The 15,937-nt window shown below is 40.7% G+C and overlaps 2 protein-coding genes and 1 long non-coding RNA gene across 3 annotated transcripts in view; 2 read left to right on the top strand and 1 right to left on the bottom strand.

Moving 5' to 3' along the window:
* The window catches only part of LOC118215543 (mucin-2-like), a 161,065-nt gene that overhangs the window by 40,453 nt on the left and 104,675 nt on the right, over positions 1-15,937 (top strand). The window lies entirely within an intron of this gene.
* Positions 6,556-15,216, top strand: LOC118215076 (intestinal mucin-like protein). The gene is made up of 13 exons (XM_035395502.1): positions 6,556-6,850; positions 7,194-7,456; positions 8,530-8,701; positions 8,885-8,916; positions 9,183-9,351; positions 10,571-10,675; positions 11,368-11,408; positions 11,707-11,829; positions 12,238-12,336; positions 12,876-13,004; positions 13,305-13,344; positions 14,252-14,372; positions 14,599-15,216. The coding sequence occupies exons 5-13, from the start codon at positions 9,228-9,230 to the stop codon at positions 14,801-14,803; spliced, it is 987 nt and encodes a 328-aa protein (XP_035251393.1). The 5' UTR covers positions 6,556-6,850; positions 7,194-7,456; positions 8,530-8,701; positions 8,885-8,916; positions 9,183-9,227; the 3' UTR covers positions 14,804-15,216.
* On the bottom strand, positions 11,014-13,350 carry LOC118215082. The gene is made up of 3 exons (XR_004762759.1): positions 13,289-13,350; positions 11,686-11,869; positions 11,014-11,386 (listed from the first exon to the last, which is right to left on the bottom strand). It is a non-coding gene; the product is annotated as an uncharacterized LOC118215082 (long non-coding RNA).

Here is a 15,937-nt window from a genome sequence, read left to right as displayed (position 1 = left end):
TCATAGAAACATCATCCACAACTCCAATTTCAGAAATCACAAGTTCAACAACAAAAGCAGAAGTCACTACACCAGTAGTACCACCTGAGACTTCCACTTCTCCTGTTGTGACATCATCAAGACCATCCACTAGCACGGAGACAACAATTGTGCCACCTACAACAACAGAAGTAAAACCTACAACGTCTCAGACAGCTCCTACAACCACTGAAAAACCATCCACAACAGAGAAAATTGAGACTGAAACAACAAAGCGACCAACAGAGACAACCACTGGTCCTATCATAGAAACATCATCCACAACTCCAATTTCAGAAATCACAAGTTCAACAACAAAAGCAGAAGTCACTACACCAGTAGTACCACCTGAGACTTCCACTTCTCCTGTTGTGACATCATCAAGACCATCCACTAGCACGGAGACAACAATTGTGCCACCTACAACAACAGAAGTAAAACCTACAACGTCTCAGACAGCTCCTACAACCACTGAAAAACCATCCACAACAGAGAAAATTGAGACTGAAACAACAAAGCCACCAACAGAGACAACCACTGGTCCTATCATAGAAACATCATCCACAACTCCAATTTCAGAAATCACAAGTTCAACAACAAAAGCAGAAGTCACTACACCAGTAGTACCACCTGAGACTTCCACTTCTCCTGTTGTGACATCATCAAGACCATCCACTAGCACGGAGACAACAATTGTGCCACCTACAACAACAGAGGTAAAACCTACAACGTCTCAGACAGCTCCTACAACCACTGAAAAACCATCCACAACAGAGAAAATTGAGACTGAAACAACAAAGCCACCAACAGAGACAACCACTGGTCCTATCATAGAAACATCATCCACAACTCCAATTTCAGAAATCACAAGTTCAACAACAAAAGCAGAAGTCACTACACCAGTAGTACCACCTGAGACTTCCACTTCTCCTGTTGTGACATCATCAAGACCATCCACTAGCACAGGGACAACAATTGTGCCACCTACAACAACAGAGGTAAAACCTACAACGTCTCAGACAGCTCCTACAACCACTGAAAAACCATCCACAACAGAGAAAATTGAGACTGAAACAACAAAGCCACCAACAGAGACAACCACTGGTCCTATCATAGAAACATCATCCACAACTCCAATTTCAGAAATCACAAGTTCAACAACAAAAGCAGAAGTCACTACACCAGTAGTACCACCTGAGACTTCCACTTCTCCTGTTGTGACATCATCAAGACCATCCACTAGCACGGAGACAACAATTGTGCCACCTACAACAACAGAGGTAAAACCTACAACGTCTCAGACAGCTCCTACAACCACTGAAAAACCATCCACAACAGAGAAAATTGAGACTGAAACAACAAAGCCACCAACAGAGACAACCACTGGTCCTATCATAGAAACATCATCCACAACTCCAATTTCAGAAATCACAAGTTCAACAACAAAAGCAGAAGTCACTACACCAGTAGTACCACCTGAGACTTCCACTTCTCCTGTTGTGACATCATCAAGACCATCCACTAGCACGGAGACAACAATTGTGCCACCTACAACAACAGAGGTAAAACCTACAACGTCTCAGACAGCTCCTACAACCACTGAAAAACCATCCACAACAGAGAAAATTGAGACTGAACAACAAAGCCACCAACAGAGACAACCACTGGTCCTATCATAGAAACATCATCCACAACTCCAATTTCAGAAATCACAAGTTCAACAACAAAAGCAGAAGTCACTACACCAGTAGTACCACCTGAGACTTCCACTTCTCCTGTTGTGACATCATCAAGACCATCCACTAGCACGGAGACAACAATTGTGCCACCTACAACAACAGAAGTAAAACCTACAACGTCTCAGACAGCTCCTACAACCACTGAAAAACCATCCACAACAGAGAAAATTGAGACTGGAACAACAAAGCCACCAAAGGAGGCAACTACTGGTCCTGTCATAGAAACATCATCCACAACTCCAATTTCAGAAATCACAAGTTCAACAACAAAAGCAGAAGTCACTACACCAGTAGTACCACCTGAGACTTCCACTTCTCCTGTTGTGACATCATCAAGACCATCCACTAGCACGGAGACAACAATTGTGCCACCTACAACAACAGAGGTAAAACCTACAACGTCTCAGACAGCTCCTACAACCACTGAAAAACCATCCACAACAGAGAAAATTGAGACTGGAACAACAAAGCCACCAACAGGGACAACCACTGGTCCTATCATAGAAACATCATCCACAACTCCAATTTCAGAAATCACAAGTTCAACAACAAAAGCAGAAGTCACTACACCAGTAGTACCACCTGAGACTTCCACTTCTCCTGTTGTGACATCATCAAGACCATCCACTAGCACGGAGACAACAATTGTGCCACCTACAACAACAGAAGTAAAACCTACAACGTCTCAGACAGCTCCTACAACCACTGAAAAACCATCCACAACAGAGAAAATTGAGACTGGAACAACAAAGCCACCAACAGAGACAACCACTGGTCCTATCATAGAAACATCATCCACAACTCCAATTTCAGAAATCACAAGTTCAACAACAAAAGCAGAAGTCACTACACCAGTAGTACCACCTGAGACTTCCACTTCTCCTGTTGTGACATCATCAAGACCATCCACTAGCACGGAGACAACAATTGTGCCACCTACAACAACAGAAGGTAAAACCTACAACGTCTCAGACAGCTCCTACAACCACTGAAAAACCATCCACAACAGAGAAAATTGAGACTGAAACAACAAAGCCACCAACAGAGACAACCACTGGTCCTATCATAGAAACATCATCCACAACTCCAATTTCAGAAATCACAAGTTCAACAACAAAAGCAGAAGTCACTACACCAGTAGTACCACCTGAGACTTCCACTTCTCCTGTTGTGACATCATCAAGACCATCCACTAGCACGGAGACAACAATTGTGCCACCTACAACAACAGAAGTAAAACCTACAACGTCTCAGACAGCTCCTACAACCACTGAAAAACCATCCACAACAGAGAAAATTGAGACTGGAACAACAAAGCCACCAACAGAGACAACCACTGGTCCTATCATAGAAACATCATCCACAACTCCAATTTCAGAAATCACAAGTTCAACAACAAAAGCAGAAGTCACTACACCAGTAGTACCACCTGAGACTTCCACTTCTCCTGTTGTGACATCATCAAGACCATCCACTAGCACGGAGACAACAATTGTGCCACCTACAACAACAGAAGGTAAAACCTACAACGTCTCAGACAGCTCCTACAACCACTGAAAAACCATCCACAACAGAGAAAATTGAGACTGAACAACAAAGCCACCAACAGAGACAACCACTGGTCCTATCATAGAAACATCATCCACAACTCCAATTTCAGAAATCACAAGTTCAACAACAAAAGCAGAAGTCACTACACCAGTAGTACCACCTGAGACTTCCACTTCTCCTGTTGTGACATCATCAAGACCATCCACTAGCACGGAGACAACAATTGTGCCACCTACAACAACAGAGGTAAAACCTACAACGTCTCAGACAGCTCCTACAACCACTGAAAAACCATCCACAACAGAGAAAATTGAGACTGGAACAACAAAGCCACCAACAGGGACAACCACTGGTCCTATCATAGAAACATCATCCACAACTCAAATTTCAGAAATCACAAGTTCAACAACAAAAGCAGAAGTCACTACACCAGTAGTACCACCTGAGACTTCCACTTCTCCTGTTGTGACATCATCAAGACCATCCACTAGCACGGAGACAACAATTGTGCCACCTACAACAACAGAAGGTAAAACCTACAACGTCTCAGACAGCTCCTACAACCACTGAAAAACCATCCACAACAGAGAAAATTGAGACTGAAACAACAAAGCCACCAACAGAGACAACCACTGGTCCTATCATAGAAACATCATCCACAACTCCAATTTCAGAAATCACAAGTTCAACAACAAAAGCAGAAGTCACTACACCAGTAGTACCACCTGAGACTTCCACTTCTCCTGCTGTGACATCATCAAGACCATCCACTAGCACGGAGACAACAATTGTGCCACCTACAACAACAGAGGTAAAACCTACAACGTCTCAGACAGCTCCTACAACCACTGAAAAACCATCCACAACAGAGAAAATTGAGACTGAAACAACAAAGCCACCAACAGGGACAACCACTGGTCCTATCATAGAAACATCATCCACAACTCCAATTTCAGAAATCACAAGTTCAACAACAAAAGCAGAAGTCACTACACCAGTAGTACCACCTGAGACTTCCACTTCTCCTGTTGTGACATCATCAAGACCATCCACTAGCACGGAGACAACAATTGTGCCACCTACAACAACAGAGGTAAAACCTACAACGTCTCAGACAGCTCCTACAACCACTGAAAAACCATCCACAACAGAGAAAATTGAGACTGGAACAACAAAGCCACCAACAGAGACAACCACTGGTCCTATCATAGAAACATCATCCACAACTCCAATTTCAGAAATCACAAGTTCAACAACAAAAGCAGAAGTCACTACACCAGTAGTACCACCTGAGACTTCCACTTCTCCTGTTGTGACATCATCAAGACCATCCACTAGCACGGAGACAACAATTGTGCCACCTACAACAACAGAGGTAAAACCTACAACGTCTCAGACAGCTCCTACAACCACTGAAAAACCATCCACAACAGAGAAAATTGAGACTGAAACAACAAAGCCACCAACAGAGACAACCACTGGTCCTATCATAGAAACATCATCCACAACTCCAATTTCAGAAATCACAAGTTCAACAACAAAAGCAGAAGTCACTACACCAGTAGTACCACCTGAGACTTCCACTTCTCCTGTTGTGACATCATCAAGACCATCCACTAGCACGGAGACAACAATTGTGCCACCTACAACAACAGAAGTAAAACCTACAACGTCTCAGACAGCTCCTACAACCACTGAAAAACCATCCACAACAGAGAAAATTGAGACTGAAACAACAAAGCCACCAACAGGGACAACCACTGGTCCTATCATAGAAACATCATCCACAACTCCAATTTCAGAAATCACAAGTTCAACAACAAAAGCAGAAGTCACTACACCAGTAGTACCACCTGAGACATCCACTTCTCCTGTTGTGACATCATCAAGACCATCCACTAGCACGGAGACAACAATTGTGCCACCTACAACAACAGAGGTAAAACCTACAACGTCTCAGACAGCTCCTACAACATCTGAAAAACCATCCACAACAGAGAAAATTGAGACTGAAACAACAAAGCCACCAACAGGGACAACCACTGGTCCTATCATAGAAACATCATCCACAACTCCAATTTCAGAAATCACAAGTTCAACAACAAAAGCAGAAGTCACTACACCAGTAGTACCACCTGAGACTTCCACTTCTCCTGTTGTGACATCATCAAGACCATCCACTAGCACGGAGACAACAATTGTGCCACCTACAACAACAGAGGTAAAACCTACAACGTCTCAGACAGCTCCTACAACCACTGAAAAACCATCCACAACAGAGAAAATTGAGACTGGAACAACAAAGCCACCAACAGAGACAACCACTGGTCATATCATAGAAACATCATCCACAACTCCAATTTCAGAAATCACAAGTTCAACAACAAAAGCAGAAGTCACTACACCAGTAGTACCACCTGAGACTTCCACTTCTCCTGTTGTGACATCATCAAGACCATCCACTAGCACGGAGACAACAATTGTGCCACCTACAACAACAGAGGTAAAACCTACAACGTCTCAGACAGCTCCTACAACCACTGAAAAACCATCCACAACAGAGAAAATTGAGACTGAAACAACAAAGCCACCAACAGGGACAACCACTGGTCCTATCATAGAAACATCATCCACAACTCCAATTTCAGAAATCACAAGTTCAACAACAAAAGCAGAAGTCACTACACCAGTAGTACCACCTGAGACTTCCACTTCTCCTGCTGTGACATCATCAAGACCATCCACTAGCACGGAGACAACAATTGTGCCACCTACAACAACAGAGGTAAAACCTACAACGTCTCAGACAGCTCCTACAACCACTGAAAAATCATCCACAACAGAGAAAATTGAGACTGAAACAACAAAGCCACCAACAAAGACAACCACTGGTCCTATCATAGAAACATCATCCACAACTCCAATTTCAGAAATCACAAGTTCAACAACAAAAGCAGAAGTCACTACACCAGTAGTACCACCTGAGACTTCCACTTCTCCTGTTGTGACATCATCAAGACCATCCACTAGCACGGAGACAACAATTGTGCCACCTACAACAACAGAGGTAAAACCTACAACGTCTCAGACAGCTCCTACAACCACTGAAAAACCATCCACAACAGAGAAAATTGAGACTGAAACAACAAAGCCACCAACAGAGACAACCACTGGTCCTATCATAGAAACATCATCCACAACTCCAATTTCAGAAATCACAAGTTCAACAACAAAAGCAGAAGTCACTACACCAGTAGTACCACCTGAGACTTCCACTTCTCCTGTTGTGACATCATCAAGACCATCCACTAGCACGGAGACAACAATTGTGCCACCTACAACAACAGAAGTAAAACCTACAACATCTCAAACAGTTACTACAACTTCAGCCAGTACAACGACAGTGCTGGTTGTCACAGGCACTACAACTGCAACGCCTAAATATTCAACAGGGCCTGTTGTTGTCAAGACATCAACTAGCATTCCAATATCAACTACTCTTGAATGTGTTTGCACATATAAATATGAGGATTATCCACGGGGTAGGTACAGTCTTGATATTTCTCTCACCAGCACTATCAGCAGTACTTACCTAAAGGTCTATAAAATTTTCTCTAAAATTCTTACAATTTTAGTTTTGTTCATATGACCTTATTTCTCCCTTTGCAGCCATTTTAATCGATATATTCATTTCATAAGTTATGTTCATAAATTATCCTAATCACCTTTACTTATACGTGTTGTCCTTGAATATATTCACCCTTCCATTTCCGTTATTCTATTATTTTGTGACCTAAATAATACTGCCTGTACAGACACATTCATGCTGAGTTTGATTTTCACATGGACACTAATCCCTCATGGCCCTTACCTTTTCACCCTCAGGATCAATAATATATAATGAAACTGACGGTGAAGGCTGGTGCTTCACTGCTTACTGCAATGCAACATGTGAAATTGAGAAGAAGTCAAAACCCTGTCATACGACTGTTTCACCACCCGTTTCGACAACCATTGAGAAGACCACCATTCCAGCTAGTACACCATCTTCTACAGCCAAAACCGAAACAACAACTATTGTAACAACTACCAGCCCTGAAACTACGACATTGGTGCCAGACTGTGACCACTTCGATCCTCCAAGAAAGGTAATCAATCATTGCTAAATGAACAAAAGCTATTAAAATAATTACTGACCTTTAGCAAATTATGTCCTTAATGCGCACCCATATTCACAAACTCTGCCTATGAACATAAAATGTTTACCATGCATACATGTTAAAAATGAGATGCCTAATGGCATATTATTAAGTTTTATAACTAACCACTGTGATCCGATAGGGCACTCAGCTATTTGCGCAGATTGTTTCCCACACGGCACCTCCGCTTCAGTTAGCCAGTATAGCAATAAGTTAGCTTTGTGTACAGGTTTCCAGTTAAAACCACCCTCCAACTATATATGTTATGCTACAAGCCATATCCCCACCCATAGCATATGTAGCATTTCAATAATTCAAATACTAGTGTAAATCATAAACACTTAATTGAACATACTGGAATTATTATTATTATTCCTATCGGAGTGTACCTCTGCTGCATAAAAAATATGAAGCTACAGTATTACAGCTAATATGTGCTCCATGACAGGAATCGTGTAACTTTTATTCATCTATTTATTGCTAAATCTCTTGGCAAGCTGCTGAGAAACACAGTAAGCTACTGGTACTGATCTTACCGATCCTCTTCGCTTTCAAAAACTCCCACATTGTAAAAAGAAGCAAAGTAAACCACACAATCTGAATTGGCTCTATTGTTATTGTTTTGCCTTTATGACCTGAAAAAATTAAGTTCAGGTTCATTGCCACGGTTACAGTTGGGCCTGGCTGAATCCCAGTGGAAATGCTGTGAGAACTATAGCCCCATCACTTTGGTTCCAGACTTGAGTTCCTGGGCTTAAGTTCCTATGCTTTTGGCCCACAGTGGATAGGGGGCTAATATTATTATTAGCACTCGCCTGTCACACGTACCACCCTGAAATAGACACTGGATAGATAATCAGGCTTTGTAAATACAGCCCACAGTAATTACTTACATTGAAACATTAATGAACCTAATCACTGTCTTCTTCAATCACAGGCTATACTTTCCTCATCATTTGTATTGAGGACCATGTGTATTGAGTGTAATGTGTGTAACTGTACTGATTATTTTACCATGGTAGAATGGTGAATCTTGGAGTGTTGACAACTGTACCAAAGCAACATGCACCCACGGTTCTGCTGTCTTGACGCCAAAGGAGTGTGAGCCAGTGAAATCAGTCGTTTGTGAGAACGGACATTCCCCAGTTAAGGTCTATGATGAGTCTGGATGCTGCTTCCAGTATGAATGTCAATGTAAGTCTTCATGAACATTAAATAAGCTCACTCGAATCACCCTTAATCATGTAAATGTGCTTATATCCTCTGATATTGTAAGTCATTCTGCCTAATAGCGACTACTAGATGAATAAAATCTCTTGGAAAAAATGTACTTGAGATTTGTTTTTGCCCTCATTCATGTCCTTTTTGTTTTGTCAGACTGCTTGGGGCCTAATGACACGACCAAACAGGTAATACCTTTACATACGACTCATAAAATTCCCTGTCACTATTTCTATGGTAACACATCTTGGGACATTTTACGATTCATAATTCTGGTTACCAAGGATAATGTATTAGCGTAATCTGACCAACGCTGGAGACTGCAAAAGCTTTCACAGGCTTGTGCAATACATGGCCAATGCATTTAATCAAAGTTGGAAAATAAATCTGGAGAAATCAAAAGGCTGTATGATATGTTTTAAACATGCCCGGACCTGTTCTGTTTGCCATGCAGCCAGGCGAGAAGTGGAGAAGCAACTGCCAGGAGTGTGAGTGTCCCATGGACTCCACCACTCCCCTCTGTAAACCTGTGGAGTGTTCAATCAAGTCAAACAAAACCTGCGAGAAGGCTGGTCAGGTGCCCATGGTCGAGATTGTGGACTGCTGCGAGAAGTTCACATGTGGTAAGTGAATGAGGAAGGGTGTGCAGTTATTCGTCTGGGTCTGGTCACATGGTAAGTGAACCAGGGAATGATGTATGCTCATTTATTCAGGCATAGGCTGTGTCCCATAATTCCACTGGAAACGGAAAATGCTGCCTTCGCTTCTTCACCATCCAATGGAGTGATGTTTAAACATAATGTGAGGGAGCCCTTCCCAAGCCAGTGAGCTAGGGGAGGTGTTGAGATGTTTCAACTGGACCAGCTTTCTGCTGCTCTGCATTTGGATATCCACCAGCATCAGCAATAGAAAGAATATAATGGTTGCCGTGGAATTGCTGGCTTGAGTGTTGTAATGTGAAATCTCTCTACTGACCCTCAAAGCAAATATACCCCCATCAACCTATGTTTTTCCCCTATTGATGGGGTTCCAAATATTTTGGAGGAATATACCCGACAGTATTTGGGAAGAAAATATGAGAAATGGTGTCCTGATATAAAAATAATTACTGTAAATTCATTCATACCGGAAAAAAAACATTTATTTAGAATATACAAAAAGTAGTCGGCCAACTGTGAGCAAGGCATATAAAATTTGTTGTAGCTACTAACCAACATTAAAATCAAAGTACTATAATGCAAAGGTCAACTAGTGTGCCAATTCAGATCATTTATCCAGAATTTTTTGTTTTAAGTTAATTAACATGGTAGCAAATATTAGCATGCTACGTATAGGATTTTTTGAAATACTGACATTGTGGGCCCACAGGGAAGTAGCCAGAATTAATGAAAGCGTGGGTGCAATGCCAAGCATTGTGGGCTATTTCACCACTTGAAAAGATGCATTTTGTGGTTCCCTTGGAAGGAGATTCCACAGGGCTTGAGGGACCATAGACCCTCCCTCAACTCGCTTAAATTGGAATGGCACCTCTAGTGTTGGTCTTCATCTTACAGCTGAGTAACTTTGGGGATTCCCCCTCTAATAGAGGACTAGTGAACATGAGGAAGCAAGCTTATTTCAGATTGGAATGAGATCCTGGTATCACAGTCTGGAAATGGGTGACCTCTAAAAATAGATGAAAGCATTAAGACATTTCACAGAAAGTATTTAGGATTTTTCAAGGATGACATTTCCCAACACCGCGTTCTCTTATGCCCCTCTGTCAGTGTTGAGAAATCAGGCATCAGTCTGCCAGTGCAATCTGCCGTTTCGTCTCAACGCTTTGCTCTTCTTCTCACACAGAATGTGATGTGGACACATGCCCACAGACAAGCCACACCTGCTCCGAAGGGTTCCAGCCAATAGTAACTACCCCAAAAGGAAGCTGCTGTCCTGAATATGACTGCCGTAAGCCTCTCATGTTTATGTAATCATGTCTTAGCAATGCGCTTTGCTACTACTGCACGTTAACCCTTTATGGTGTAAGATCACACATATTCTGAATATCTTAACTGAACATTCTAATGCTGATGTAACAATCACGACTGTTTGGAAGCAACTGAAAACATTCCAGGAAACATGATCTTCAAAGCGAGACCCAGTGCAAACAAAATCTGAATTTATTTGAAATAGTTCCAAAGAATCGAAGAAAACAAACAAATCAGTGATATTCAGCTATGTTATTCAATTGAGATCCTTTTTTTTTTAAAAAAAAAAAAAAGGTAACAAGTGAGTTCAGACAACAACAGGATTTGTCATTGGCCTTTTGTTCACTCTTAAAGCATCATTGTGATTTATATTTTAATCACTCAGCGGACACACCATATCACATTTGCTTCTCGTGTTCAATACTGACATATTTTACATCAATAAAAAAGTTGTCATTTTTTATATTCATAAATATTAATGTTAAATATATTATCATATTTTAATATACAGCATAGAAATATTTACATATGTTACTATCAAATACAAAAGCAGTTATGAGTGACAACATTGCTAGCACTCTGTAGATCTACTTGCTAGGAAGGCTGCTTGGATGAATCATAGCATTTGTGTTTTTTATTGAGCTGATTTCACCATGTTTCCTCTCTCTGCAGAGCCCAAGCCTGTCTGTGTCTACAATAAAACAGAATATCAGGTGAGAATCCATTATTTGAAATTGTATAATGTATATAATTAATGTATAATGTAAACATTATGTACAAATTATTAACATAAAAAATTCTAAACATAAAATAAATAAATATGTTCAGATGTCTGAGGTGTGCTTGTGGTTAGAGTGAGCATATGCTCATATTGGTCATCTCTGTTAAAGTGTGGAGGTGTGCATATTGATGGTCTCGCTGAAAGAGAGTATGTATGTATACTGGTTGCATCGGGCTGCATTCTCCTCTGTCCCAGGGGTTTAACTGCACCTCTGTTGTGTTCTATTGCAGCCAGGAGCAGTTGTTCCCTCAGACAAGTGCGAGGATTGCAAATGTGGCTCCACTGTAGATCCGGACACTAAACTCCATTCTGTCGAGTGCACCCCAGTGAAGTGTGATGAGAGCTGCAAGCTGGTAGGTACCAAGGTTCACACAGTGCAAGAGTGCCTAAAAACTGATGTGAAGGATGTGTTAAAAAAACATCTTCACCTTTCATTTTCAACTGGGCCTTTGCATTGAAGAAATTCCCAGCATGTCACAATAGATGCATAAATACATTTCTTTATAAACTTAATTCCATAACACATTTGTTGCCTGTCCGAATTCGTTTTCAGCTGAGAAGTTGCCTTTGACAGGAATCCACTGAACCAATTATCTTACTATTAATTGGTGCAGTGGATTACTTATTATTGCTGATAATCTTCAACTCTACTAAACAATTTGGCAGTGCTGTTCTTTTTGAACCTCACCAATTCATAATTTTTGTGTTGAACAGACTTGGGTTTTTGACTGTGTGTTTTTTTGTGTGCAAATCTCCTGCAGGGCTCTGAATACGAGGCTGTGCCCGGTGAGTGTTGTGGCAAGTGTGTGGAGAAGACCTGTGTTGTTATGTTACCTGGCAACACAACACAAATCCTTGAGGTGAATGACCAATTCTTACACCAATGTACAAATCATACAAAATCAGCGATTTTCCATATTGGCTTCTTAAAGAGAGCCATCTCTTATTGGTTTTGCTTGTTGGGTGTTCCCCTTGAAAAAGGGATCATTTCTTTTGATTGGTTCAGTTTATTGTTGATATCCGGTTTAACAGAATTCTGTAATCTCAAAAAGTGCATGCTTTTCTTCTATCTGACTGCTTATCAGATGCCTACTCATGTATGTATAATAAAATTAATTAATTATTCATGACATTAATGAAATTGGCCAATGGAAGTGAGTTGGTTGTTGGGTATAGCTGTCTGAGCACTTTCGACAGCAACAGCTGAAATCACATTTACAGCTGATCACTTTCTGTATGACTGCAGACATTTCTAAATGTAAAATACATCTATTATCATTTAACGTGTAGTCTGATTTTGCATTGCCATATAGTTGCAGTTACGTAGGATTTTGAGATAGTAGTCAAATTTTTACATTTTTACTGCACACTCAGAGGCTAACTATTTTCCATCTCACAGCCCGGCCAGATCTGGACACCTCCAAATGACAAGTGTTCAAAGTACAAATGTGAGAAGATAGAGGATCAGCTGGTTCCTGTTGAAGTGAAAATGGTCTGCCCTGAATTCAACCCAGAGAACTGCATTCCTGTGAGTTTCAAATCAGTAGCAAGGCCCTGATATCATGTGAAAGCAGATGGTGCAAAGGAATTTCCCAGAGCAGTTTTCCAGAAACAAACTATTGATAAATTACCGAGCTTATAACAAATTACTTATTAACAATCTCGGAATTTTCAGTATTCATAGTATCAATATCCATAATAAAAGTAATTTTCTTCAGCATAGAAATTCCTATAAAAATGAAGTTGCCACAAGTATTATGTATTAAAGAGCAACTGAAAATCCCTGTCAGCGCAAAGTCATTGTAATCATACCTGTATTTTACCACAGGGCACTGAAAAAACTGATGAAGATGGATGTTGCGAAACCTGTAAGTAACAAAATTATTCATTATCTTTGTTTCAATCTGACATAACTTTTGTCAACAAATTCCTACCACATACAGTGAACATCATAATTTTTGGGACAAATACATTATTTTTTGCTGGACCGCGGGGCCAGCCCAACAAACGCTAATGTCTGTGAATGAGTGAGTGACTGAGTGAGTGAGTGATGAAGTTACACCATCGGTCGGCCGGATCACGTTTGTTAGGTCCAGCCATATACTAGGTTTTAACCTGGTCTTGTTTTAACTGATGTGGCTGTACTCCACAATTTTAATTGTAATCAAACAATTCACTTGTGGTTAAAGTACACATTCTGGCTGAAAAATAAGAAACAGAAACAGTCAGAGACATAGGCCAAACCTTAGGCTAACCAAAACCAACTGTTTGGAACATCATTGAGATGAAAGAGAGCCCTGGTGAGCTCAGAAATAGCAAAAAAGCCAGGCAAGGGCCACTAGTGGTGAATGTTTTCATGTTTGGCTATCCAACTAGCAGCCAGCGCCTGTGGATCACACTGCACTGTTTGGGTTTAGGTTTTAGTCAGAGGTGTAGCAAAGGTGTGATAGTGCACTAGCTGATCAAGACTCTTCATATTCCCTTTAAATGAGCAGTTGTGTCCCTCACACATATTTCCTTTATTTGTACAGTAGCCACATTCACTGTCTAATTTGACTTTCCACAATGCCCATCTTGTGAGTTTGATTAAATGTTCCTTGAAATTACCAAATGGCCTTATACACTGACATATGTTATAAATGAGGCATGAATAAGTGTGCTTGTGGTACACATACGTCCCTGTGATATAAAATTTTGTATAATGGAATGTCTTCAGTAGAAATTGTCTTACACATGGCCACTTTTATTGACCTGCAACTCACTTACCTTCATCAGGTACTCCACATCAGGACTGCAAAGTCATGAAGAACAGCACTCACCTGGAGAAAAATGGCTGCAAGACCACAGAGCCTGTGGAAGTCAACTCCTGCGAAGGCAACTGCGCAACCTCCTCCATGTAAGTTTCACACCTGCATGGAGTACAAATTTCAGTAAAAAGCAGATGAAAAGATCCCCCAACTTTCAGAAATGTGCTTTACTAATAAACCAACGGCCGTTTATTTCTTTTGACAAATCATGATCTTGCAGGTGCAGCTTCAATGGGAGATGTTGAATCAAGTCAACTGAAATTATGAAAACGGAATGTTTTTCACCCCATTTCCTTTACTTTCTCCTATTTCCAGGTACTCTGTGGAGGCTAATTCTATGGTTCACGCATGCTCCTGTTGTCAAGAGATGTCCACAAGCAGCAAGGAGGTGGAGATGGCCTGCCCAGATGGGACAAAGATCAGCTACACCTACACTTACGTTGAAACATGTGGCTGCAAGCCCTTGGAGTGCCCTGAGGAAAAATCTTCCCAGAAAGTATCACGGCGAAGGCGTCGATGAACCAACGGACAGATTCATGGCCGCCACTCCTCTGATGATCATTCCTCTGGTTGACCGTATAAAGACTATACAATTCTCCCAATGGAAAAATGTTAGGTTTAGGCTTATTAGGGTCAGCTGTAAAACATAGTGTGTTTTTTCTTTCTTTCTGTTGGTTTTTAAAGGCAAGACTTCATTTTAATCTCATTTAATTTTTATTTAATATACATCTGAATTAGCTCAGATGGTGAGTGATGTTTCAGTTTTTGAATGGAATGGGTTTAACATTAAATACCGGGAAGAAATAGGGGGATTATCACTGCATTATAGTGTCTATCTTAGCTTTAACCGTTTATAGAATATAGCTGCATATAGAAGAGTGTTTCTGTTCTTACCTGTATTGACCTCTTAATAAACTGTAGCAACTAAACTGAGCTCTGATTCTGTGATTCTCTAAAGGGACAGCTTTATGTCAAGTTGTTCAAAGATCTACCTACAGCGTCTCTACCTAGGACTAACACCTGCAACCTGAGTACAAGAGTACTAACTGGTCACAATTTTGTACTGAAATTCCACCATATCGATAATTGTAGTGGGAAACATCAAATGGCCCCTGAAGGATTTCAAACTCATAATCCAATCCAAACTCGTAGCCCAATGTTCCTAAGCCCCCGGGGTGCTGCTTGTGTGTTGGGAACTGTAACATTAGCTGGTGAGCAAGTTTATTATACATATTTTGAGATATTACTTGGCTCACATAAAATCCAGTAGATAAGGCACTGGTTTTATAGCTGTTTTATTTCAATGAATACAGAACCACTGTAATACTGTATAAACCTCAGTTGTGGACTGTCCAATCGACCGAACAGGCCATGAAACCAGAAGGAGCAAAAGTTATGCTTTTCAAGCACCTTATTAAATAATACATAAATCTCTTTGTCATTATCACTCATACAAAGGGTGAGCAACAACCAGAAAGAAGTCATACTTTCTATCAACAGGAAGATAGAAATACACTTCCCCATCTATAACTCTGTCTTACATTTAAAATTTTGATCTTTGATTTGATTTACAATTTTGATCTTAAAGTATGACTTACGCAGAAAACCACGTATAAGTAGTTATTTATAAAACCTTACTTTGACGTGGAAATGA

This window comes from Anguilla anguilla, chromosome 16, assembly GCF_013347855.1.
Source record: "Anguilla anguilla isolate fAngAng1 chromosome 16, fAngAng1.pri, whole genome shotgun sequence".
Lineage (NCBI taxonomy): Eukaryota > Metazoa > Chordata > Actinopteri > Anguilliformes > Anguillidae > Anguilla > Anguilla anguilla.
The sequence above is the reverse complement of the archived record's forward strand: the minus strand, read 5'-3'. Positions and strand labels throughout refer to the sequence as shown.